The 27,994-nt window shown below is 43.9% G+C and overlaps 1 protein-coding gene across 2 annotated transcripts in view; it reads right to left on the bottom strand.

The window, feature by feature from the left end:
- The window catches only part of LOC109873709 (signal peptide peptidase-like 3), a 45,442-nt gene that overhangs the window by 11,650 nt on the left and 5,798 nt on the right, over positions 1 to 27,994 (bottom strand). The window contains exons 2-9 of one of the 2 annotated variants that reach the window (XM_020465384.2): positions 19,713 to 19,790; positions 19,382 to 19,491; positions 19,038 to 19,157; positions 18,639 to 18,717; positions 17,955 to 18,067; positions 16,082 to 16,188; positions 12,853 to 13,016; positions 12,325 to 12,512 (exon numbers count right to left, since the gene is read on the bottom strand). In XM_020465384.2, coding sequence (XP_020320973.1) covers positions 12,325 to 12,512; positions 12,853 to 13,016; positions 16,082 to 16,188; positions 17,955 to 18,067; positions 18,639 to 18,717; positions 19,038 to 19,157; positions 19,382 to 19,491; positions 19,713 to 19,790 — 959 coding nt within the window. The remainder of the gene's footprint in view (positions 1 to 12,324; positions 12,513 to 12,852; positions 13,017 to 16,081; positions 16,189 to 17,954; positions 18,068 to 18,638; positions 18,718 to 19,037; positions 19,158 to 19,381; positions 19,492 to 19,712; positions 19,791 to 27,994) is intronic. The other variant, XM_020465385.2, reaches the window with a different exon arrangement.

Below are 27,994 nucleotides of genomic sequence, written 5' to 3'. Positions count from 1 at the left end.
TGAAACTATTCTAACTGAACATTTTCTTTCACAGTGACACTGACTCCGAATGGGAGCCCCCAGTGCCAAGGTGTCCATCCCCCACTGAAGCTGGTTCATCCAGCTCCTGCCACAAGTCGTGTTCATCTGCCCAATTTTATTTCTGCAGGCATGGATGTGCCTCAGGGCCAAAAGGGCACAGCATGGAGGCGTCGCTGTGTTCTTTGCAAAATGAAGTCCCCCATCACCTGCACCACATGCTTGGTGACCCTCTGCTTTACAGCAGAAAGATACTACTATGGCACCTGGCATCAGCAGCACAATATTGTATAGAGGACCGAGGGTCTTCCAAATATTGAAAGTGTTATTTTGTAAATGTATATATACACTTTTTCTCATTTTTTTGGGGGGGGGGTGTGTTAGAATACCATTTTGGTATTTTGTATATAGCTATTCCATTCAAAATGTATAACTTCACCAATTTGGCCACATTTGGGCTACTTGTGTGGGACACCTGGGTGACTTCATGATAAATGTCATGTAGCACACTCATTTTGGAAGTGATCATTCTGAAAAGTTGTTCAAGTACCGTTGCCCTCATGTTTTTCACCAAAATTGTCCCATCTGAATGTTTGTTTTGTCTTGTTCATTTTAAAGATATACAACAATAAAAATGGAAAAACATATGTTTTTTTCATTGTATTATCTAAACCAGATCTATTGTGTTATATTGTCCTACATTCAATTCACATTTACACAAACTTGAGTGTTTTCTTTCAAATGAAACCAAGAATATGCATATCCTTGGTCCTGGGCTACAGGCAGTTTGATTTGGGTATGTCTTCAGGTGGAAATTGAAAAAAGTAGATGGCGTAGCTGTAAGAGGTTAAAGGCTCTGTTTAAACATAACTTCAAAACACTCCTGGAGCGCACTAAGCAGGATTTCATAAGGTGGTAGTCTCTTCCATTTCATTAACATGTTGCATTAATTCTGTTAAAATGACTACTACCTAGGTTTTTGTAATTATTCCAGATTCATATTTTTCTGACAAAGTTGATGTTCAAACACCCTAGACAGCTACATTTCCTTCTTCATTTGGAATAAGTCAAATCCACAAATGAGAAAGGTATATCTACAGACCTAAGCAAATAGGCAGGCTGGGCCTTCCCAATTCTACCGGTAAGCAAATACATCTAAATGTGTGTATTGCGTTTCTACATTTGAGAAACAAGGGATGGCCCAATTTGGGCCATCATGGAGTTACAGTCAATCCTTCCAACTTCTCCGGTCTCGCTCCTGTGCTCCCCAATGCCCATGAACCTTGGCACCCATGTTTTGAACCCCACTGTTAAGAACTCCCTTCAAATCTGGTCCCAATTCCCGAAGTCACTTTAGCCTTAAACAAGCGAGCGGCTTCTCCCCATTAACATCTAATCCCAGCGTCACAGATTGACACGGAATTCCAGTTTTGGCATAGGAACAGTGTGGTGTTTTTGTGTGACCTATTTGTTGATAACACATTAATCTCATTCCATACTCTGAGGGTTGACCATAATATTCCCAATACACACTTTTTTAGATACCTGCAAACTCGCAGCTTTGCCCAAAAACATGTTCCTTCATTTCCACTCGAGCTTACTAAGTGTCCAGTCGAGAGGTGCTTAGATCTTAACCTTGATCTGATGGGCACAATCTCCAGATTATACGACATAATACAGAACATTAATCTGCCTTCCTTTGCAAATACAACATCTGCATGGGAGCAAGACATAGGTGACGAGCTACCCGATGATATGGCAATTAGGCATATCCGCACATCATTTTGGATAAGGTATGGGCTTATTCAGTTTAAGGTTTTGCACCGTCTCCATTAGTCAAATGACAGACTGGCAAAAATATACTCAAATGTTGACCAAGTCCTTGAGATGCCGCCTGAGTCCAGCAACTCTGGGACATGTTTTGGTCACGCCAATCTAATCTTTGAGTGGCATCTGGGACCCCATTTGAGGCACTCTCACATGTGTAATACAACTGTTAGCCCCAACCTGGTCACTGCCATTTTTGGGGTACTTCCCCCAGACCAGAGTGCTACCATGCATCAGACATATGCGATAGAATTGTCCTCTTTCACTGGAAGTCTGCAAAGCCGCCCTCCTTTAAGCAGTGGGTTAAGGAGGTGATCTCTGCCTCTGGAGAAGGTTAGGTACATTGTGCTTGGGTCCCGACCAAAGTTAGACTTAACCTGGGTCCCCATTAATACAACACGTGGAGAGCCTGTCTTTCACTTAGTGTAACTTGCATAGTTTGATAAGCAGTCATGTCTGTTCTACTGGCCATTTGTGCTCCCCCCATTGTTTTTGTTTCCATTACTGTTTGTTTCAGGTTCTTTCTTATTGACATACTTTTATAGATGCCTTGGTGGGTGGTTTGGAGGGAGGGGATGAATGGGAGAATGAGGGGTTGTACTGTTTTTGTTATATCTGAAAATGTATTAAAAAAATATATATATATTTAAGAATATTTTAACATATTGGACCATGCATAAAGCCCACTGTTTCCCAAACCTGGTCCCCGAGCACCCCCAACATTACACATTTGTAATGTAACCATGGACAAGCACGTCTGAACTTGTAAACCAATCATCAGGCCCTCAGTGAGCTGAATGAGGCATAGTCTATTGTCAGATGTGCTATTAGCAATAAGCATCCTCACCTGCAGCCCAACCGATGAAGCATCGTGGCTACAAAATGTTACATAGGCTGAAACACGGGGTTTGTCAATCCTGAAAGTTATTATTTTTAATAATGATTATTCTATCATAGATACACATAATTACCCATTATTGTTGTGTTTTTATTACAAAGCATGGCATTGCCCTTTTAAGACTCCATTGTCCCCTTTGAGCAGTGTTACGTAGTGATGGGCTTTCCGAGTCTTTTCTGTGAGACGGACCATTTGGCTCCATTCATCTAAAAAAGAGCCGTACACTTGGCTCCCAAACAGCTCTTTATTCAGTAATGCTTAGAAAATTGACCTAAAACCATTAAGAAAAAAATTGTATATCTAATTTAAAGCCTTGAATATTGCCTAGCACACGTCATATTATGAAATGTGAGTTCAAATACATTATTACCTGACCAGATTAGATGGCCTGCAAAAAAAATTTAAAAATAAAGTATGGACTGAAGAAAAGTGCATGGACTAGAATGAGGCGCTCTCCTCACTATATTGCTCCTGCACTGAGGAATTACCATCTTCAGAGAACACTTTTATAATTATTCGTCTGGAGCCCAAAAAGCAATAGAAATAGCATGCAAATCAAGGAGCCAAATGAACGTCTTTCACATATGCGATTCGGTTCCCAACATTCACCAAAAAGAGCTACTACAGTCATGACCAAAAGTTGAGAATGACGCAAATATTAATTTCCACAAAGTTTGCTGCTTCAGTGTCTTTAGATATTTTTGTCAAATGTTACTATGGAATACTGAAGTATAATTACAAGCATTTAAGTGTCAAAGGCTTTTATTGACAATTGCATGAAGTTGATGCAAAGAGTCAATATTTGCAGTGTTGACCCTTCTTTTTCAAGACCTCTGCAATCCACCCTGGCATGCTGTCAATTAACTTCTGGGCCACATCCTGACTGATGGCAGCCCATTATTGCATAATCAATACATGTAGTTTGTCAGAATTTGTGGGTTGTTTGTTTGTCCACCCACCTCGAGGATTGACCACAAGTTCACAAATGGGATTAAGGTCTGGGGAGTATCCTGGCCAGGGACCCAAAATATTGATGTTTTGTTCCGAGTCACTTAGTTATCACTTTTGCCTTGTGGCAAGGTGCTCCATCATGCTGGAAGAGGCATTGTTCGTCACCAAACTGTTCCTGGATGTGTTGGTACCATTCTTTATTCATGACTGTGTTCCGAGGCAAAATTGTGAGTGAGCCCACTCCCTTGGCTGAGAAGCAACCCCACACATGAATGGTCTCAGGATGCTTCACTGTTGGCATGAAACAGGACTGATGGTTGCGCTCACCTTGTCTTCTCCGGACAAGCTTTTTTCCGGATGCCCCAAACAATCGGAAAGGGAATTCAGAGAAAATGACTTTACCCCAGTCCTCAGCAGCCCAATCACTGTACCTTTTGCAGAATATCAGTCTGTCCCTGATGTTTTTCCTGTAGAGAAGTGGCTTCTTTGCTACCCTTCTTGACACCAAGCCATCCTCCAAAAGTCTTTGCCTAACTTTGCGTGCAGATGCACTCACACCTGCCTGCTGCCATTCCTGAACAAGCACCGTACAGGTGGTGCCCCGATCCCGCAGCTGAATCAACGTTAGGAGAAGGTCTTGGCACTTGCTGGACTTTCTTGGGCGCCCTGAAGCCTTCTTCACAACAATTGAACTGCTCTCCTTGAAGTTCTTGATGATCTGATAAATGGTTGATTTAGGTGCAATCTCACTGGCAGCAATATCCTTGCCTGTGAAGCCCTTTTTGTGCAAAGCAATGATGACGGCACGTGTTTCCTTGCAGGTAACCATGGTTGACAGAGGAAGAACAATGATTCCAAATACCACCCTCCTTTCAAAGCTTCCAGTCTGTTATTCAAACTCAATCAGCATGACAGAGTGATCGCCAGCCTTACCTCATCAACAATCAAACCTGTGTTAACGAGAGAATCAATGACATGTCAGCTGGTCCTTTTGTGGCAGTGCTAAAATGCAGTGAAAATGTTTTTTGGGGATTCAGGTCATTTGCATGGCAAAGAGGGACTTTGCAATTAATAGCAATTCATCTGATCACTTCATAACATTCTGGAGTATATGCAAATTGCCATCATACAAACTGAGGCAGCAGACTGAAAATGTATGTCATTCTCAAAACTTTTGGCCACGACTGTACTGTTGTGCAGCTGCACCTAAATCATGCTTGAAACACCGGTTGTAACTGAATTTGTAAAATGATGCCACTCGTGCAATTGAAGGACTAATTAAGAAAGTGGTAGCAATGGAAAACTGTCCCCCCCTATATTTTTTTTATACTAAAAGCCAAAACAGCATTCCAAAGTATTTTTGCATTAAAAATGTATGTGCATTGACTGCTTGTAAGAAAACATGTTACCCTCCCTATGACTCTTGCAACTTGAATGCATCTCAAAAGGAATATGTATCTGGCATGGAACACACAAGGAAACTAGGTAAATAGTTAAACTATTCTATGGGGTTGCCTGATTTTGTTCTAACATTACATGGTGAAAATATGAGCACTGGAAAGTTGCATCCATACCTGAATGTTAAAGTATAGGCTTTGAATGACTGACAGCAGCTACAACAGGCTACACACCACTGTTTGAGTTGAGCTTTGCAATTGTGCGCATGATAAGACTTTTTAATTCTCTTCATCTGAACATCGGCGTGTCAGCAACAATCATGCATGTCAATTCAGTGCACACAGCTTAACAGAGAAAATACTATTTGAGAATACATTTAATTGCCATTATAAAGTCGGTGGTTTAAGCCCTGAATGCTGATTGGCTGAAAACATTTATTTTTACTGCTCTAATTATGTGGGTAACCACATAAGGCACATCAGGTGTTTGTGGTATATTTCTAAGGGCTGTATCCTTAGCCGTGGTATATTGGTCATATACCACAACCCCTTGGGCCTTATTGCTTAAATATACACTGCAAGTACAAAACATTAGGAACACTTTCCTAATATTGAGATGCACCACTTTTGCCTTCGGAACAGCCTCAAAATCGTCAGGGTACGGACTCTACAAGTGTCGAAGGCGTTCCACAGGGATGCTGGCCCATGTTGACTCCAATGCTTCCCACAGTTGTGTCAAATTGGCTGGTAGAGGATCTCTACACTGAATAGTTTATTCTCTCTCATCCCACAGATGCTCAATTCGATTAAGATCTGGTGACTGGGCAGGCCACTGCAGTAAAACTGAATTCACTGTCATGTTTGTGGAACCATTCCTGGACAATCCTAGACTTGTGTCAGAGCATTATCCTCCTGAAAAAAATATATTTGTAGATGGATTACACTGCTGCCATAAAATGCACCTGATTCACAATGATGTTCCGATATCTGTGGCATTCAAACATTTCTCCACTTTTAACAAGGGGCCCAATGTGTGCCATGAAAACACACCATGACGGATACGTGTGGTTCTTTATACCATACAAAATATCACAGATTACAAAGGGAATACCAGCCGCGAGCTGCCCAGTGACGGGAGCCTATCAGACAAGCTAAATGCCTTATGCTTGCATCAAGGCAAGCAACACTGAACTATGCATGAGAGCACCATCTGTTCCAGACGACTGAGTGACCACGCTCTCCATAGCCAATGCGAGTAAGCCATTTAAACAGGTTAACATTCACAAGGCTGCAGGGCCAGATGGACTGCTAGGACTCAGAGCATTCGCTGACCAGCTGGTAAGTGTCTTCACTGACATTGTCAAGCGCTTCCTGACCCAGTCTGTAATAACTACATGTTTCAAAGAGTCCACCATAGTCCCTGGCCCAAGAATGCCAAGGAAACACACTACCGCCCCATAGTAAATTACTACCGCCCCATAGCACTCACATCTGTACCCATGAAATGCTTTGAAAGGCTGGTCACTCCACAATGCCCTTTCCCACCTGGACAAAAGGAACACCTACGTTAGAATGCTGTTCATTGACTACAGCTCTGCGTTCAACACCATAGTGCCCTCTAAGCTCATCACTAAGCTAAGGACCCTGGGACTAAACACCTCCCTCTAGAACTGGATATTGGACTTCCTGATGTGTCGCCCCCAGGTGGTGAGGGTAGGCACATCTGCCACACTGACCCTCAACACAGGGGCCCCTCAGGAGTGCGTGCTTAGTCCCCACGACTCCAACATTATTAGGCCTGATCACAGATGACGAGATTGACCTCCTCCCTATAGGCTGACACCAGGCAGTGTGGTGCCAGGACAACATCAACCTCTTCGTCAATGTGAGCAAGACAAAGGAGCTGATAATGGACTACAGGAAAGGCCGGCTACGCCCCCATACACATAGTCAGGGCTGTAGAGAGCGGGTCGAGAGCTTCAACTTCCTTGATGTCCACATCACTAAGGAACTATCATGGTCCAAACACACCAAAACAGTTGAGAGCACGACAACGCCTATTCCCTCCTAAGGAGGCTGAAAAGATTTGGCATGGGAACTCAGACACTCAAAAAGTTATACATCTGTACCATCGAGAGCATCCTGACCTGTTGCATCACCGCTTGGTATAGGAACTGCTCAGCTAGGCGCTACATAGGGTAGTGTACGGCCCAGTACATCACTGGGGCTGAGCTTCCTGCCATCCAGGACCTCTATACCAGGCAGTGTCAGAGGAAGGCCCTAAAAATTGTCAAAGACGCCAGCCATCCAAGTCATATACTGGTGTCCCTGCTACTGCAAGGCAAGCGGTACCAGAGAGACAAGTCTGGGACAAAGACTCCTTAACAGCTTCTACCCCCAAGCCAGCCATAAGACTGCTGAACAGTTAATCAAATGGCTAGACTATTTGCATTGACCCCGTTATTTTAGCACAGGCTTTGATTTACGGTCATTGGACTCTAACCACACACACACACACACACTACAGACACTAACACACATGCATATTGACCACAAACATGCTGCTGCTACTCTATTATCTATACATCGTCCCTTTACGTTGACTTGTTACCAGTACCTCATATATAGCCTTGTTATTTTACTGTGGTAAACCAGTTCTGATAGTTTATTTAGAACATTTGTAATTTATTTTTTGGGTTGGTTAAGGGCTCGTAAGTAAGCATTTCACGGTAAGGTAAGGTTCACCTGTTGTATACGGCACATGTGACTAATTTAACTTGATACCTCCAACATGAAACAGCAGGAACCTGGATTCATCAGACCAGTTAAATGTTTTTCCGTTGGGTGGTGTACCATTCTTGATACACACGTGAGACAGTTGAGCGTGAAAAACCCAGCAGCGTTGCAGTTCTTAACATACTGAAACCAGTGCGCCTGGCACCTACCACCATAACCCGTTCAAAGGCACTTAATTATTTTGTCTTGCCCATTCACCCTCTGAATGTCACACACAATCCATATCTCAAGGCTTAAAAATCCTTCTTTAGCCAGTCTCCTTCCTTTAATCTAAACTGATTGAAGTTGACATCAATAAGTGATCATGGATTCACCTGGTTGGTCTATGTCATGGAAAGAGCGTGTGTTCCTAGTGTTTTGTACACTCAGTGTATTTCATAGAACAGACATGCTTCTAGTAGTAGTATTAAGCTGTAATCTCTAAACCAGTGGTTGTGTTACATCAGGGCAGCCCAACCATGTGGCTGGAGAGCTACTGTCCTGTAGGTTCTAGCACACCTGATTCTAATAATTAACTGGTTGATGAGCTGAATCAGGTTAGTTACTACTAGGGCTGGGGGATATGGCCTAAATCTCGTAATATTTTTCACATTTCACTGTATGACGTTATTTGACGTTTTGAATAATAAAAAGTTCTAAATACGCTTAAGTACTAAATATAAGTAATCCAGGACCCTAGGGTGGCAACTAAACTGACAAGTCATTTCAATGGGGCTCTCTCTATTCTGATTTAACGGTATAACACAATCTAACTTCACAAGTTTGCTTTTGCTAGCATACTTCGGGTCCAATGTGTACGCTGCGGAGTGTATGGGCTTCAGGCAGAAGTCTTCACACTTTTTGATGTATTTCAGAACTGCAGTTTCCTCTGCTTGGAGCAACAGTGAAGTGGGCAGGGCAATACGGATTTCTTCTCTTACATCTGCAAGCAGAGTCTGAACATCAGACAGGATGGCATCGTCTCCCTCAATCCATGCAATGGCTACTGCTATTTTTCAGGAGTTCCAGGCTGCTTTACCTCTCTCTCCCAAAATACATCATCCAGGAGGATCCTCTTGATGGGGCTGTCCATATCAGCAGACTGATTAGCCATTTCTTGGAGACTTCTTCGCCTCCAGGAGACTGTTAAAGATGATGACAACACCACCCCAATGGGTGTTGCTGGGCAGCTTCAATGTGGTGCTCTTATTCTTCTCACTTTGCTTGGTGAGGTAGATTGCTACTACAACTTGATGACCCTTCACATACCTAACCATTTCCTTGGCTCTCTTGTAGAGTGTATCCATTGTTTTCAGTGCCATGTCGTCATTGAGGAGCAGATTCAATGCATGAGCAGCACAGCCAATGGGTGTGATGTGAGAATAGGACTCCACTTTAGACCAAGCAGCCTTCATGTTCGCAGCATTGTCTGTCACCAGTGCAAATACTTTCTGTGGTTCAAGGTCATTGATGACTGCCTTCAGCTCATCTGCAATGTAGAGACCGGTGTGTCTGTGGTCCCTGGTGTCTGTGCTCTTGTAGAATAGTGGTTGAGGGGTGGAGATGTAGTTAATTATTCCTTGCCCACTAACATTTGACCACCCATCAGAGATGATTGCAATACAGTCTGATTTCTCTATTATTTGCTTGACCTTCATTTGAACTCTGCATCCAGCAAATTAGTAGATAAAGCATGTGTGGTTGGAGGGGTGTATGCTGGGCAATGAACATTCAGAAATCTCTTCCAATACACATTGCCTGGGAGCATCAGAGGTGAACCAGTTGTATACACAACTCGAGCAAGACATTCATTAGCAATTCTCTGATTACGTTCCTCCATTGAGTAAAAAAAAAAAAAAAACTTTGATTCCAGGAGGACCATGAGCTGTTGCTATCGATAAGGTGTCCGATTCATCATTTTCACCTCAAATAGAGGTAGAGGGCCTTTTGTCAGTTGCTGCTTGTTGTGAGCGCTGATGGAACTTTATGCACTTGGCCAGATAATTCTGCATCTTAGTTGCATTCTTCACATATGATTTGGCACTGTATTTGCAAATGTACACAGCTTTTCCTTCTACATTAGCTGCAGTGAAATGTCTCCACACATTTGATAGTGCCCATGGCATTTTCTTGTAAAGTTTAGGGGAAAATTAGTTTTAAAAAAACAAATACAATTCCATGTACAGATAAATAATTACAGTTAGATTAAACAACTCCTTTGTAAGATAAATGTTTTAAAATTAAACATGTCTGGAAATAGGTGAATTAACACTCAGTTAGCAGGCTCAAGCAAGCTAAAAACCCACATGGTAGCAGAAACTAACTAGCAAAAATTGTTAACAAGTTAGAAATGATTTAAAACACACTTTGCTGTAGGCTGCTATTTACTAGGTAAAAAAAACAATGTGTCATAACATATATTCACCCCACCCAGTATTGTAATCAATACTTATCAGAAAGTACAGTGGGGAAAAAAAGTATTTAGTCAGCCACCAATTGTGCAAGTTCTCCCACTTAAAAAGATGAGAGGCCTGTAATTTTCATCATAGGTACACTTCATCAAAGGTCCACAGACAAAATTTGAATTTTTTTTCTCTCCAGAAAATCACATTGTAGGATTTTTAAGGAATTTATTTGCAAATTATGGTGGAAAATAAGTATTTGGTCACCTACAAACAAGCAAGATTTCTGGCTCTCACAGACATGTAACTTCTTTAAGAGGCTCCTCTGTCCTCCACTCGTTACCTGTATTAATGGTACCGGTTTGAACTTGTTATCAGTATAAAAGACACCTGTCCACAACCTCAAACAGTCACACTCCAAACTCCACTATGGCCAAGACCAAAGAGCTGTCAAAGGACACCAGAAACAAAATTGTAGACCTGCACCAGGCTGGGAAGACTGAATCTGCAATAGATAAGAAGCTTGGTTTGAAGAAATCAACTATGGGAGCAATTATTAGGAAATGGAAGACATACAAGACCACTGATAATCTCCCTCGATCTGGGGCTCCACGCAAGATCTCACCCTGTGGGGTCAAAATGATCACAAGAACGGTGAGCAAAAATCCCAGAACCACACGGGGGGGACCTAGTGAATGACCTGCAGAGAGCTGGGACCGAAGTAACAAAGCCTACCATCAGTAACACACTACGCCGCCAGGGACTCAAATCCTGCAGTGCCTGACGTGTCCCCCTGCTTAAGCCAGTACATGTCCAGGCCCGTCTGAAGTTTGCTAGAGAGCATTTGGATGATCCAGAAGAAGATTGGGAGAATGTCATATGGTCAGATGAAACCAAAATATAACTTTTTGGTAAAAACTCAAACCCATGTATGGAGGACAAAGAATGCTGAATTGCATCCAAAGAACACCATACCTACTGTGAAGCATGGGGGTGGAAACATCATGCTTTGGGGCTGTTTTTCTGCAAAGGGACCAGGACGACTGATCCGTGTAAAGGAAAGAATGAATGGGGCCATGTATCGTGAGATTTTGAGTGAAAACCTCCTTCCAATCAGCAAGGGCATTGAAGATGAAACGTGGCTGGGTCTTTCAGCATGACAATGATCCCAAACACACCGCCCGGGCAACGAAGGAGTGGCTTCATAAGAAGCATTTCAAGGTCCTGGAATGGCCTAGCCAGTCTCCAGATCTCAACCCCATAGAAAATCTTTGGAGGGAGTTGAAAGTCCGTGTTGCCCAGCAACAGCCCCAAAACATCACTGCTCTAGAAATCTGCATGGAGGAATGTGCCAAAATACCAGCAACAGTGTTTGAAAACCTTGTGAAGACTTACAGAAAACATTTGACCTCTTATATACCCTTTGTTGGCAATGACAAAGTATTGAGATAAACTTATTTTCCACCATAATTTGCAAATAAATTCATTAAAAATCCTACAATGTGATTTTCTGGATTTTTCCCCCTCATTTTGTCTGTTATAGTTGAAGTGTACCTATGATGAAAATTACAGGCCTCTCTAATCTTTTTAAGTGATAGAACTTGCACAATTGGTGGCTGACTAAATACTTTTTTGCCCCACTGTATGTAGTCCTTGGCTCAGACAGTATAGTAGTGTAGGCTCAATAGCATCTCATTAGTGTGTAATATCTTGAGAATCAGTTGTATATGTGATGGAAGAGCGCACTGTGCATGCAAAGGGTTGCAATTCCATTCAATTGGGAATAGTTTAACCAAAATATGCCACAAGACCTAGAATTGCCTTATGTGTAGTATCCCCCCCAAAATGTTCACTGTTAGCTTATAACTTTTTTGATGAATTTAAACAAAATTCCCAGGCTTAACTTCACATGGAAGAAGTCCAGAAAAAGCCAAGCCCTAGTTACTACTCGAGGGTCGCTCTGACAGGAGGGTAGCTCTGACAGGAACAGGATTGGGCAGCCCTGTGTTACATGATGGTCCATCCCACCACTCTCGCTTCTCCACTCTGTTCTTACCCACAAAGTATCCGATGAGAGTGCAGTGGAAGTAGGAGACGCGCCCCATGCGCCCGGGTGTGCCTGGCCCCCCCGCATCCCCGTTGGCCTGCTTCTTGTAGTTGTCGTAGCGCAGCACAAAGCACAGCAGTAGCCCCGGCATCACTATGTCCCCGATCCCCAGCATGGAGAAGTGACTGCCTGTGGAACTGGAGGGAGAGAGGGTTGAGACATAGGGGGAAAAAGGGGGAGGGATGGATGAAATATAGTGAGAAAATAAGAGGGGGAGGGAACCAAGACACAATGAAGGGCAGGATGCAAATAGGAGGAGCGAGAATAATAAGGAGATGACAGTTGTGGGTTGCATCATAGCAGGAAGGTAAAAGCAGTAGTGAGAGATGGTGGGAAAAGGCAAGAGAAGAGAAATACAAGCATGAGTTTCAGCGCTCATAACAACGCCAGAGGTTAATCAATACAGCTCTAGTGAATGGAGCTAGAGGTTCACACACAAGTCCAGCGACCCCACTCCCCACAGTCAGGCTATGGTACCTGGGGAAAACCAGCTTGCCAGGCAGGGACAAGCGTGGGACGTCACGGCCCATCCCAGGGCCCAGGTGGAGCTTTCTGGAGAGCACGTCTAAGGGGTTGTCAGCCGGTTGGGTGGCTACCTTCACCATCACGTTGCTGTTGAAGATGTAGGCCGAGAAGAACACCTGCAGGACAGACACAAATGGAAGAGTCATCTACTGGGGCTCAAGCGATCCTAAGAAATTGCCACTGTTTGTAGTTATGTCTTACATACTAAGCACGACAAATGTGATTGAAGAACAGAGTTGGCCTTTAAGGCTCTACCATGGTGCACAGCGGGAATAACCATTAACGTCAACTGTCCTGTTAGCATGGAAATGTCAGTCTATACCATTCTGCTCTATTCCCTGTTCTGCTCTGTCCACCTTAATTACCCTAAGAGACCTGGAACATTGGAACTCTGTACCTTATGTCTTCGCACATACAGTAAGCCACTTTGACATAGTCTACAGTGACGAGGTGAGGGCCCTTGGAGTGTGGTGTCAGGAAAATAACCTCACACTCAACGTCAACAAAAGGAGATGATTGTGGACTTCAGGAAAAAACAGAAGGAGCACCCCCCTATCCACATCGACGGGACAGTAGTGGAGAAGGTGTAAAGTTAAGTTCTCGGGCGTACACATCACGGACAAACTGAAATGGTCCATCCGCACAGACAGCGTGGTAAGGTAACCTCAGGAGGCTGAAGAAATTTGTCTTGTCACCAAAAACAAACATTTACAGATGCACAATTGAGAGCATCACCGCCTGGTACGGCAACTGCTCCGCTCACAACCGTAAGGCTCTCCAGAGGGTAGTGAGGTCTGCACAATGCATCACCGGGGGCAAACTACCTGCCCTCCAGGACACCTACACCACCCGACGTCATAGGAAGGCCAAAAAGATCAAGGACAACAACCACGTGAGCCACTGCCTGTTCACCCCGCTATCATCCAAAAGGCGAGGTCAGTACAGGTGCATGAAAGCTGGGACCGAGAGACTGAAAAACAGCTTCTATCTCAAGGCCATCAGACTGTTAAACAGCCATCACTAACATTGAGTAGCTTCTGCCAACATACAGACTTAATCTCTAGCCACTTTTATAATTAACATTTGTATGTAATAAATGTATCACTAGTCACTTAAACAATGCCACTTTATATAATGTTTACATACCCTATTGCATCTACTGCATCTTGCCTATGCCATTGGGCCATCGCTCATATATACTTATATGTACATATTCTTAATCATTCCTTTCCATTTGTGTGTATAAGGAGGTTGTGACATTTTTAGATTACTTGTTAGATATTTCTGCACGGTCAGAACTAGAAGCACAAGCATTTCGCTACACTTGCATTAACATCTGCTAACCATGTGTATGTGACCAATAAAATGTGATTTGATTTGACAACCGGGGTGACAATCTAATTTTGCCCCGGGGCCGCTTTTGGGGTTCACACTAGAGGTCAATCGGTTATGATTTTTCAGCGCCGAGAAATAGCCGATACCGATTAATCGTCCGATGACAATGACAATTACAACAATACTGAATGAACACTTATTTTAACTTAATATAATACATCAATAAAATCATTTTAGCCTTAAATAAATAATGAAACATGTTCAATTTCATTTAAATAATGCAAAAACAAAAGTGTTGGAGAAGAAAGTAAAAGTGCAATATGTGCCATGTAAGAAAGCTAACGTTTTAGTTCCTTGCTCAGAACATGAGAACACGCACAAAAGTGCTGTTTGAATGAATGCTTGCGAGCCTACTGGTGCCTACCGTCTTTCAGTCAGACTTCTCTATCAAATCATAGACTTAATTATAACACAGAAATACGAGCCATAGGTCATTAATATGGTCAAATCCAGAAACTCATCTCGAAAACAAAACGTTTATTCTTTCAGTGAAATACGGTACCGTTCTGTATTTTACCTAACGGGTGGCATCCATCAGTCTAAATATTCCTGTCACCTTGCACAACCTTCAATGTTATGTCATTATTACTAAAAATCCTGGCAAATGAGGCGGCCCAAACTGTTGCATATGCACTGACTCTGCGTGCAATGAACGCAAGAGAAGTGACACAATTTCACCTGGTTAATATTGCCTGCTAACCTGGATTTCTTTTAGCTAAATATGCAGGTTTAAAAATATATACTTCTGTGTATTGATTTTAAGAAAGGCATTGATGTTTATGGTTAGGCACACGTTTGGAGCAATGACAGTCCTTGCTCGCAAATGCGCACCGCATCGATTATATGCGACGCAAGACACGCTAGATAAACTAGTAATATCATCAACCATGTGTAGTTAACTAGTGATTATGATTGACTGATTTTTATAAGATAAGTTTAATGCTAGCTAGCAACTTACCATGGCTTCTTACTGCATTCGCGTAACAGGCAGGCTCCTCGGAGTGCAATGAGGCGGTTAGAGCATTGGACTAGCTAACCGCAAGGTTGCAAGATTGAATCCCTGAGCTGACAAGGTAAAAAAAATCTGTCGTTCTGAACAAGGCAGTTAACCCACTGTTCCTAGGCCGTCATTGAATAAGAATGTGTTCTTAACTGACTTGCCTAGTTAAATACAGGTGTAAAAATAAATAAAAATAGGCAAAATCAGGGTCCAAAAATACCGGTATCCGATTGTTATGAAAACTTGAAATCGGCCCTAATTAAATCGGCCATTCCGATTAATCGGTCGACCTCTAGTTCACACACCCCTTAATTTTTTTATGCATTTCCTCAACATCAAAATGTGCTAAAAATAGTCCTCTATCCATAGTTTTACTTGAATTATATATTACCAGGTTAGTCTCATTGAAATTAACCACCTCTTTTACAAGAGGCCAAAATAGCACACAAAGTTGCAGAAACATTTACAACATCAAACACAAAGCACCACAGTTTAAAAAATATAAATGTACACATTGAACACCAAGATGGCTTGGGAACTTGTGGTGCAACTAGGGATCAAAATATTGACAGCCCCCCACTTAATTTTTCATCATAGTGTTTTGGAATTTTCCATGTTCCCCAACTGTCTAGCTTAAATTTGGGTGATTATTAGCACGCTGGACACATTCAGCCAGATTGGACCCCCTCGCGGGCCGGATGACTCGTGACCCTGCCTGTGTTTTAGCAGTCGTATTTGGGTCAACTGGGTGGCGGTGGGGTAAAGGGAGGAGAGGGGCTCTCTTACCCAGAACACGTCATAGATGAGCAGCCCTGACAGCAGCAGGCAAGACACCTTCAGACTGGGCAGCCGCACAAACGCTATCATGGCCACACACAACCCCATGGCTAGAGCTGAGGAGAGAGATAGAGGAATATCACTCATGGAGGGGGAGAGAAGGAAAGAAATGCACACACACAGATCTGAGATAGACAGAGGAATCAAACTTTTATGAACAAACACATGAAGCTCAGAGAGCACGAGAGAGAGGAATCAGACATGAACTAGAGGTCTTCACATGTCCAAAAACCACCCAACCAAATATGCAGTAATTACATTTTAAAAACAGACTGTTCCCAATGGACCCGAGGACAGTCAGACCCATTCCGAAAAGGGCCGTGGTAAAGATACCCGTGCTGGTTCGGCTCAGAGAGACCTGTTCAGATCCGAAAGCAGAACGAACGAAAACTCCCAACTGGGCGCTGCTAGCGCCATCAATAAACAAGTGATATTGGCCAAATGATCCACAGTTACGTGCCCTTAACAACTGCCTATAACAAATAACAAAAACTACTATTCATTGTGTAGAATATTCATATATAAAGGGAGACCAGTCTAGAGAGAACGAGAGAGATATGCCGGCACCATGGATTTCTTAAGATTTGTCAGATATCTGTATAGGCTACTACTGCTATATGTGTACAGGAGGCTACTTTGTAAATGTTCTATCAGAATATTTTTTAGAAAGTTAAGCATGATAATTGTTAGGCTAAAGGAGCAACTCTGCTAAGCCTAAAACAGTCCCCTCACCCGAAGTTCAACTGTCAAGAGTCAGGCAGTGCACACGGGCACTCAAACTAAGTCTAATAACAACCATACCTACACAAAAGTTGCTTAACTTTATTAGGGTAGTAACAAAAGTCAGTCAAGTCTTTTATAATAAAAATACAGAACTGGACTATAGAAGCTTTTACCAACAAAAGAGATTGCCAACAGTAGTCCTTCCCAACAAATGACAGCAATAGATTAATGCTATTTATTTTACAAGAGGCCTACTTTTAACATAGATTTTTTTTGCCATTTAGCCTTAAACTAAATACAAAGCACAAAGTTAGCCAACAAAGAGTAAAACATACAAATTTTTGCATAAGTTATTTAAAGAACTGGTTTAGATTATTAATAGGTCTATAATAATGGATTTACAATACAAATAATAATAACACAATTGATTGAATATGAAAATAAATAAATGAAAGGTAGAAAATGGCATCAAACCTAAATAGCACAGTCCATTAGGCCACACCAACGTGCTTCTCATCTTTGTCCACTAGAAAAGGAAAACTTGTCAGAGGACATTCCCCTTGTCGGCTTCTTTTCACTATACTCCTCATCCCCTAACTTTTGTTTTACTCCATCTTCGCAATAACAGTAGCCTAGGCTACTGAGATGAGCAGCCGGAACCAGTTTCAGCTGGACATAAGCTATACGATTTATTGAGTTGCAATTAGCTGACTCAGATAACAAGCGTGCGCAGTTCTCATCACACAAACACAAAATTAACAGAGGGCAGGTCCAATAAGGTCGAGTCGGTAAATTAATTTTGATTGCACATACCCAAGACCTGTGGCAATTATTTCAGTCCCAACCCTGATCCGAGACAAGTCAGAATTTAGGACGCGCGCCCGCTCCAGTCCCGATCTCGAAAACTCTGGTTCCGTTGGACCCATGAAGACCTCTAATATGAACACATGCAGCTCAAAAACACAAGTAATGGAGCGCAGAGAGTGAGACACACAAACTGAAACTAAAGAAAGGCAATGGCAAACAATAATCTGAAACACGCCGTTTATGCCCCCACACACGTTCACAAACACAAGGTAGTTATGACACAATGATATACCATCCATGAGCAGCCAGTGTCCCGTCAGCACCCAAATCAGCACCAGCATGACAGAGAGGGAGAAGGCGAGGAGCTCGGCCAGAGTGAAGCGCCCACAGCAGCCAAACGAGATCCTACAGGGGGGAGGAGGGAGAGAGATGGTTTATACACACCGGACAATACACAATCTCTTCACTGGAAAATTACATTTTCTAAACATGTACGGGGTTAAATATGTAGATATAGCAAAGTTTACTCAAAACCTGGACATGGCGGTCCAGGTTAAGAGTTCAAATAAAGGCAAGATGCTTTACATTGTCAAACAGAAAAGGGGAATTAAAGAGTTGTGACATTGGAGACTTGGCTATGGTAGCCTCTCAGTTTGACATGTGGACCAACATGATACCATGCATCTCTAACATCCTATTGATGAGCCTGAGGACGGATGGTGCCGAATCAGTTGTGCCTTTGGAGTGAATAGAGATCCATTAGCATATGCTGCGGAACAATTGGTATTTTGCTATTTTTGGTGCCAAAGTGATCACAGGCCAGCAGGCACACACCGATTCAAATGGCATTATGTAGATTTGTGAGAGATAAGAGAGAACAATAGAGATAATGAGAGCCAGAGGGGGGAGAGGAAGACAGCAGGGTCCTGGGAGAGAGAAAGAGAGCAAGACAAAATGGACAAAGAAACTTACTTACTTGTTTTGTGGGGAGCAGGGTCTGGTCAAGTACTGGCACATTGGCAACAGGAGGAATGCAAACGCAATTGTCGCAAGAACTGATGAGGAACAACAAAGAGGGAGATAGATAAGTGAACAAGAGACTACTCGTAACCAGACGGTTTGTTTCAGTCCAGTGGTTTCCACTCAGTTTAACAGTGATAATCATTGTCATCTCACCCATAAGAAGTATGCAGAGAAATGTTTTTGTTAAATCAATGCATGATGACTTGTATTTTGCCTAACTGCACAACTAATATATCATGCTCTAAGGAAACAACTAAATTAATGTCTGCTTGCCTTTAGACAAGAAATTGCTCTAACACTATGGCACATTTGTTTGTGTGTGTGTGTGTGTGTGGTGTGACGGGTCCGGTACCTGCGGTGCAAATGGTGAAAACCACCTGGACAGAGTCGAAGAAAAAGAACATGACGAGCAGAGACACGGAGGCTCCTATGGGCAGGAACAGAGCCTGCGTGGAGTCTATGGTTTGAATACCTGCAAGACAACACAATACATGCACAAGTGAGAATGCTCAAACACACAGAGATAGACAATCACTATCATACACACACAGGCATACACATTTCTGCATGTGCTGCATCTATAGCCTGGGTAACAGCAAACAAACCAACCAATAAATATGCAGAATCCATGGTATGACGACTTCCAACTTGTAAACAGAAAAGAAAAACACACGCTCTGTATGTCTCATGTCTCACCAAATATGTGAGACTCACTGTTGTTTGTGTTGCCATTGTTGAAGGCCCCATTCGGGACAGGGTTACCATCCTTATCCTTTTCCTGGTTCTCACAGTCCATGTTCAACGATCTGCATGGGGAAAGAGGGAAAGGTGGAAAAAAAGGTTGACTAACTGAAATAAATCAAGCTTCTCACAGAGAGAATAGCAAAGACTTGTTTTAAAAAGGGTGGATAGCTCAACATAGGTGTTCAATGATTACTATAATGGAAATAACATGATAAAAAAGATGAGCCCCATAGTGACGAGTGTCTGCCTATCTGGGATGTAAGCACTTAGACGGGGTACCCACCTGAAGCTGCCATAGACAATGAGGAGGATGGAGATGAGGAAAGTGGACACCTGGCTGGAGTCGACGAGTGAGTACGCCCTATAGACAGAGAGCGAGAGAGATTTCAGATGATCATCCATTTCCTCCACAGAATATATTACAGAGTAGCCCATAGTATACTTCAGTGATGCATATGTCAACAAAGTTGTATTAATAACATGGCTAACTTGGCTACATTGAGTTATAAGTGGGTCGATTTTTCTTTACTATTTTCTACATTGTAGCATAATAGTGAAGACATCAAAACTATGAAATAACACATGGAATCATGTAGTAAAAAAAGAATTTAAAAAAAAGAGTTGATTCAAAATATATTTTAAAAATGGGAGATTCTTCAAATAGCCACACTTTGCCTTGAGAGCTTTGCACACATGGCATTCTCTCAACCAGCTTCATGAGGTAGTCACCTGGAATGCATTTCAATTAACAGGTGTGCTTTGTTAAAAGTTAATTTGTGGAATTTCTTTCCTTCTTAATGCGTTTGAGCCAATCAGTTGTGTTGTGACAAGTTAGTGGTGGTATACAGAAGATAGTCCTATTTGGTAAAAGACCAAGTCCATATTATGGCAAGAACAGCTCAAATAAGCAAAGAGAAATGACAGGCCATCATTACTTTAACACGTGAAGATCAGTCAATGCAGAAAACTTTCTTCAATTGCAGTCGCAAAAACCATCAAGCACGGATGAAACTGGCTCTCATGAGGACCGCCACAGGAAAGGAAGACCCAGTTACTTCTGCTACAGAGCATGAGTTCAATAGAGTTACCAGCCTCAGAAATTGCAGCCCAAATAAATGCTTCAGAGTTCAAGTAACAAACAACTGTTCAGAGGAGACTACATGAATTAAGCCTTCATGGTTGAATTGCTGCAAAGAAACAACTACTAAAAGGTCACCAATAATAATAATAAGAGACTTGATTTGGTCAAGAAACACGAGCAATGGACATTAGACCGGTGGAAATCTGTCCTTTGGTCTGACGAGTCCAAATGTGTGATTTTTAGTTCCAACCGGAGTGTCTTTGTGAGACGCATGTATGGTTTCCACCGTGAAGCATGGAGGTCATGTGACAGTGCTTTGCTGGTGACACAGTCTGATTTATTTAGAATTCAAGGCACACTTAGCCCACATGGCTACCACAGCATTCTGCAGCGATACACCATCCCATCTGGTTTGCACTTAGTGGGACTATCATTTGTTTTTCAACAGGACAATGACCCAACACACCTCCAGGCTGTGTAAGGGCTAATTGACCAAGGAGAGTGATGAGTGCTGCATCAGACGACCTGGCCTCCACACTCAGACGACACGACCTGGCCTCCACACTCAGACGACACGACCTGGCCTCCACACTCAGACGACACGACCTGGCCTCCACACTCAGACGACACGACCTGGCCTCCACACTCAGACGACACGACCTGGCCTCCACACTCAGACGACACGACCTGGCCTCCACACTCAGACGACACGACCTGGCCTCCACACTCAGACGACACGACCTGGCCTCCACACTCAGACGACACGACCTGGCCTCCACACTCAGACGACACGACCTGGCCTCCACACTCAGACGACACGACCTGGCCTCCACACTCAGACGACACGACCTGGCCTCCACACTCAGACGACACGACCTGGCCTCCACACTCAGACGACACGACCTGGCCTCCACACTCAGACGACACGACCTGGCCTCCACACTCAGACGACACGACCTGGCCTCCACACTCAGACGACACGACCTGGCCTCCACACTCAGACGACACGACCTGGCCTCCACACTCAGACGACACGACCTGGCCTCCACACTCAGACGACACGACCTGGCCTCCACACTCAGACGACACGACCTGGCCTCCACACTCAGACGACACGACCTGGCCTCCACACTCAGACGACACGACCTGGCCTCCACACTCAGACGACACGACCTGGCCTCCACACTCAGACGACACGACCTGGCCTCCACACTCAGACGACACGACCTGGCCTCCACACTCAGACGACACGACCTGGCCTCCACACTCAGACGACACGACCTGGCCTCCACACTCAGACGACACGACCTGGCCTCCACACTCAGACGACACGACCTGGCCTCCACACTCAGACGACACGACCTGGCCTCCACACTCAGACGACACGACCTGGCCTCCACACTCAGACGACACGACCTGGCCTCCACACTCAGACGACACGACCTGGCCTCCACACTCAGACGACACGACCTGGCCTCCACACACATTGGAGACTTGGCTATGGTAGCCTCTCAGTTTGACATGTGGACCAACATGATACCATGCATCTCTAACATCCTATTGATGAGCCTGAGGACGGATGGTGCCGAATCAGTTGTGCCTTTGGAGTGAATAGAGATCCATTAGCATATGCTGCGGAACAACACTCAGACGACACGACCTGGCCTCCACACTCCGACGACCTGGCCTCCACACTCCGACGACCTGGCCTCCACACTCCGACGACCTGGCCTCCACACTCCGACGACCTGGCCTCCACACTCCGACGACCTGGCCTCCACACTCCGACGACCTGGCCTCCACACTCCGACGACCTGGCCTCCACACTCCGACGACCTGGCCTCCACACTCCGACGACCTGGCCTCCACACTCAGACGACCTGGCCTCCACACTCAGACGACCTGGCCTCCACACTCAGACGACCTGGCCTCCACACTCAGACGACCTGGCCTCCACACTCAGACGACCTGGCCTCCACACTCAGACGACCTCAACCCAATTGAAATGGTTTGGGATGAGTTGGACCGCAGAGTGAAGGAAAAGCAGCTAACAAGTGCCCAGCATGTGGGAACTCCTTCAAGACTGTCAGAAAAAGCTTTCCAGGTGAAGCTGGTTGAGAGAATGCCAAGAGTATGCAAAGCTGTCATCAAGGAAAAAAGGTGGCTACCTTGAAGATTCTCAAACAAAAACACTTTTGGTTACTACAGGATTCCAGGTGTGTAATTTCATAGTCTTGATGTCTTCACTATTATTCTATAATGTAGAAAATAGTAAAAAAACAAATAAAGAAAAACCCTTGAATGAGTAGGTGTCCAAACTTTTGACTGATACTGAACGTTTGGCGTTGTCAACGTTTGATGCTGTGAAACTTGGGGAATAGCAAGCACTGTCATGTAATGATAGCTTGGTTGGGACAGGCGAGCACATCAGCAGAGGAGCTCGAATGATTTCTCTCTGTCACATGGAAATAGTTTCAGTGTTTAGCTAGCTAGCTAGTTAGTTGGTCAGGCAAGAAAAGGTGTGTAGCGGTAAATTTGGGCTGCGCTCAAAGCGCCAACCTCAGCTGTCATTTTCACTAGCCAGCCATAAAGGGCAGCTAACTAGCCACTGAAATGAAGGCCAGAGTAATTTGTGTTTATCTGTTGGGCGTAGGTTATAGTTTGTCATGTTTGCAAGGTACAGATACTCATTGGCTTGTCTTCCTATGATTATTTTTTATTTTTTTTACCTTTATTTTACTAGGCAAGTCAGTTAAGAACAAATTCTTATTTTCAATGACGGCCTAGGAACAGTGGGTTAACTGCCTGTTCAGGGGCAGAATGACAGATTTTGTACCTTGTCAGCTCAGGGATTTGAACTTGCAACCTTTCGGTTACTAGTCCAATGCTCTAACCACTAGGCTACCCTGCCGCCCCTGCTTAGACAGCTTAGCTGTCATGTTAAAGTAGTAGATGCCTGTGCAGTGGAGCTCATATGAGAAGGATATTTGTTTACAAAGTCGGCTAACAAACTACTTGTTTTGGCCCGTTTCTACTGATGCAATTCATTTGGAAACTGTCCCAGCTTCGTAACTAATCAGCCAACATTGGCTAACTCTGTTGCTAGTCAAGCAAGAAAGCAAGAGTTGATTGGAGGAGAGGGAGAGTGTGGAAAGGGAGCCGGATAACTATCACACAATTTATTATGGAAACCCTTTATTAGGAAGAGAGTATGTGTATGGTTGAGAGAAAAAAAAGAGGAAGGAAGAGACATTGAGTGAGTTGTTCCTGACTACAATTGCATCCTATTTGTTGCTCCTCTCCCTGTTCCTCTGTTCCTCTAGGTCAGTGAAAACAAAGGGCATGATATGGAGTCAGGGCTTAGCAGCAAAAAGGCATGGAGAAAGAGGAGTTAGAGATGATTGGAGAGATAGAGATGTGGAGAGTGGAAGCAGAATGAGAGTACAGAGCAGAGGGAGGGGAAAAGGGAGAACACACCTGAGAGGGAAGCCTACGTTTCCATCGAGTGTGTCTGCCCCAAGTCCCACCATTGTACCACACAGCCTGGGGCTAAAGTGACAGTGGCAGGGGGTTTGGAGTCGTTTTTAAGTGGTAGGAACTTATCTGCTCTAGAGCTTGTAATGGGTTATACCAAGAGAATGGGCGGGGTTGGCCATCATGACCAACCGAGGAGCGATTACAATATTGGACGCACAGGCAGAAAATTGTGGAAGTATGTGTTTGGGGGATGCTCAACATTGCCATCATAAATTGTGTGGGGGACCCTGCAAAAGGCCCCTTACCAGAAACCCCAACTGCAGGGGCCTAAAGCATTCAAAATTCAGCTTGTGCAATCACTTTGTGATATGGCTACAGTGGCAGGAAGAGGAGAGCCAATAGTGTGGCACCAGGGCGTGTGAACTGAGTTGTAACTCATTGGAAAGCAGGTGAAGCTTGAAGGGCACAAGAGAGGGTGCGCATCCGGAGTGGATGCTGGGCAAAGAGTGGGAAAAACCTCTGTTGGGTACTCCACGTGTTCTGTGACACTTTGCAGGGTGGGGCCGTGGTTCCAGAAGTTCCATGATATGTTGTAGGCTAAACGCAAACACTAAAGTGACAGTGTGAAATACATCCTACAAATAATTTCTCTAAACAGTTGCGTATCTTCTCTCTTCATCTCTAATACTTGTTGCATTAACTGAATTGTCAAAGTAGGCTATATTTCTACATTGTGTTTTATTTTACCTTTATTTAACCAGGTAGGCCAGTTGAGAACAAGTTCTCATTTACAACTGTGACCTGATCAAAATAAAGCAAAGCAGTGCGACAAAAAACAGAGTTACACATGGGATAAACAAAAGTACAGTCAAATAACACAATAGAAAAATCAATATACAGTGTGTGCAAATGGAGTAAGGAGGTAAGGCAATAAATAGGCCAATAGTAGCGAAGTAATTACAATTTAGCAAATTAACACTGGAGTGATAGATGTGCAAGTAGAAATACTGGTGTGCAAAATAACAAAAAAGGTCAATAAAAACAATATAGGGATAGTCAGTTTTACGAGGGTATGTTTAGCAGCGTGTGTGGAGGCTTTGATGCAAAATAGGAAGCCAATTATAGATTTAATTTTGGATTGAAGATTCTTAAGAGCAGTTGGAGACCACAGAATGAGTGCTGTATGCCATTGAACCTCATTTGGAGGTTTGTTAACACAGTATCCAAAGAGGGGCCAGAAGTATACAGAATGGTGTCGTCTGCTTATAAGTGGATTGGGGAATCACCCGCAGTAAGAGCGACATTGTTGATATATACATAGAAAAGAGTCGGCCCGAGAATTGAACCCTGTGGTACCCCCATAGAGACTTCCAGACAACAGGCCTCCCAAATCTGACACACTGAACTCTGAGAAGTAGTTGGTGAACCAGGCGAGGCAGTCATTTTAGTAACCAAGGCCGCTGAGTCTGCCGATAAAAATACGATGATTGACAGAGTCGAAAGCCTTGGCCAGGACGATGAAGGCGGCTGCACAGTACTGTCTTTTATCGATGGCGGTTATGATAGTGTAGTACCTTGAGCGTGGCTGAGGTGCACCCGTGACCAGTTCGGAAACCGGATTGCACAGCGGAGAAGGTACGGTGGGATTCGAAATGGTCAGTGATCTGTTTGTTAACTTGGCTTTCAAAGACTTTAGAAAGGCAGGGCAGGATAAATATAGGTCTATAACAGTTTGGGTCTCGAGTGTCACCCCCTTTGAAGAGGGGGATGACTGCGGCAGCTTTCCAATCTTTAGGAATCTCGGACGATACGAAAGGTTGAAAAAAATAGAAATAGGGGTTGCAACAATGGTGGCGGATAATTTTAGAAAGAGAGGATCCAGATTGTCTAGCCCAGCTGATTTGTACAGGTCCACGTTTTGCAGCTCTTTCAGAACATCTGCTATCTGGATTTGGGTGAAGGAGAGCTGGGGAGGCTTGGGCAAGTAGCTGCGGGGGGTGTGGAGCGGTTGGCCGGGGTTGGGGAAGCCAGGTGGAAAGCATGGCCAGCCGTAGAGAAATGCTTAATTTAGAAATCGGTGGTGACCATGTTCCCTAGCCTCCGTGCAGTGGGCAGCTGGGAGGAGGTGCTCTTATTCTTCATGGACTTTAGTGTCCCAGAACTTTTTGGAGTTAGGTACAGGATGCAAATTTCTGTTTGAAAAAGCTAGTCTTTGCTTTCCTAACTGACTGTGTGTATTGGTTCCTGACTTCCCTGAAAAGTTGCATATCGCGGGGACTAGTTGATGCTAGCGCAGTACGCCACAGGATGTTTGTGTGGTGGTCGAGGGCAGTCAGGTCTGAAGTGAACCAAGGGCTATATCTGTTCTTAGTTCTACATTTTTTGAAAGGGGCATGCTTATTTAAGATGGTGGGGAAATTACTTTTAAAAGAACATTCAGGTCTCCTCTACTGACGGGATGAGGTCAATATCCTTCAAGGATACCCGGGCTAGGTCAATTAGAAAGGTCTGCTTGCAGAAGTGTTTTAGGGAGCTTTTGACAGTGATGAGGGGTGGTAGTTTGACTGCGGACCCATAACAGATGCAGGCAATGAGGCAGTGATCGCTGAGATCCTGATTGAAAACAGCAGAGGTGTATTTGGAGGGCAAGTTGGTCAGGATAATATCTATGAGGGTTCCCATGTTTACGGATTTGGGGTTGTACCTGGTGGGTTACTTGATAATTTGTGTGAGATTGAGGGCATCTAGCTTAGATTGTAGGATGGCCAGGGTGTTAAGCATATCCCAGTTTAGGTCACATAACAGAACGAACTCTTTAGATAGATGGGGGGCAATCAATTCACATATGGTGTCCAGGGCACAGCTGGTAGCTGAGGTGGGTCTATAACAGGCAGCAACAGTGAGCAACAGTGAACAACATTTTTTAAATTAGAAGCTCGGACTGTTTGGGCATAGACCTGGAAAGTATGACAGAACTCTGCAGGCTAACTCCTCACCCTTTGGAAGTTCTATCGGAAAATGTTGTAGTTGGGGATAGAAATCTCCAAATTTTTGGTGGCCTTCCTAAGCCAGGATTCAGACACGGCAAGCACATCAAGGTTGGTAGAGTGTGCTAAAGCAGTGAGTAAAAAAAAACTTAAGGAAGCTTCTGATGTTAACATGCATGAAACCAAGGCTTTTACGTTACAGAAGTCAACAAATGAGAGCGCCTGTGGACACACTGGGCATGGATTAACCTCTACATCAACCGAGGAACAGAGAAGGAGTAGGATGAGGGTACGGCTAAAGGCTATCAAAACTGGTCGTCTAGTGCGTTGGGGGCAGAGAATAAAAGGAGCAGATTTCTGGGCGTGGTAGAATAGATTCAGAGTAGAATGTACAGACAGGGGTATGGTAGGGTGCGAGTACAGTGGAGGTAAAACTAAGCATTGAGTGACAATAAGAGAGTTTGCATCTCTGGGGGCACTAGTATGCTAGGTGAGGTCACCGCATGTGTGGAAGGTGGGGCAAAAGAGGTATCTGAGGTATGTTGAGTGGGGCTAGGTGCGCCGTAGTAAAATAAAACAATGATAACTACCCTAAACAACTGTATACAAAGGCATGCTGACATTAGAGAGACATAAAGCAATCATAGGTGTTGATTGGGAGAGCTAGATAAGACAACAACGGGTAAGACAACAGCTAAGACAACAACAGGTAAAATGTCAATGAATGGGCAGAGAGGGTCAGTTAACTACACACAGGGCCTGAGTTCGAGGCTGGGGTCAACAGATAAACAAAATCAACAAAAATGGAGTACCGAGATTAATCATCAGTCCCGCAGGCATCGGCTATGTAGCCAGGTGATCATAGGGTCCAGCCCATGTCAGGCCTGGTCTGTACTAAATCTTATTGAGAGAGGTTACCTACATTTTAAAACAGTTTCTGAACAGTTGTTTGCATTTTTACATTATTTGACATAGATTCTTACTTCTGTAACAAATAGCCTATTTTCTGTGGGTTTTGAA

The sequence above is a fragment of the Oncorhynchus kisutch genome, linkage group LG29 (assembly GCF_002021735.2).
Source record: "Oncorhynchus kisutch isolate 150728-3 linkage group LG29, Okis_V2, whole genome shotgun sequence".
In the NCBI taxonomy this organism is placed as follows: domain Eukaryota; kingdom Metazoa; phylum Chordata; class Actinopteri; order Salmoniformes; family Salmonidae; genus Oncorhynchus; species Oncorhynchus kisutch.
The sequence above is the reverse complement of the archived record's forward strand: the minus strand, read 5'-3'. Positions and strand labels throughout refer to the sequence as shown.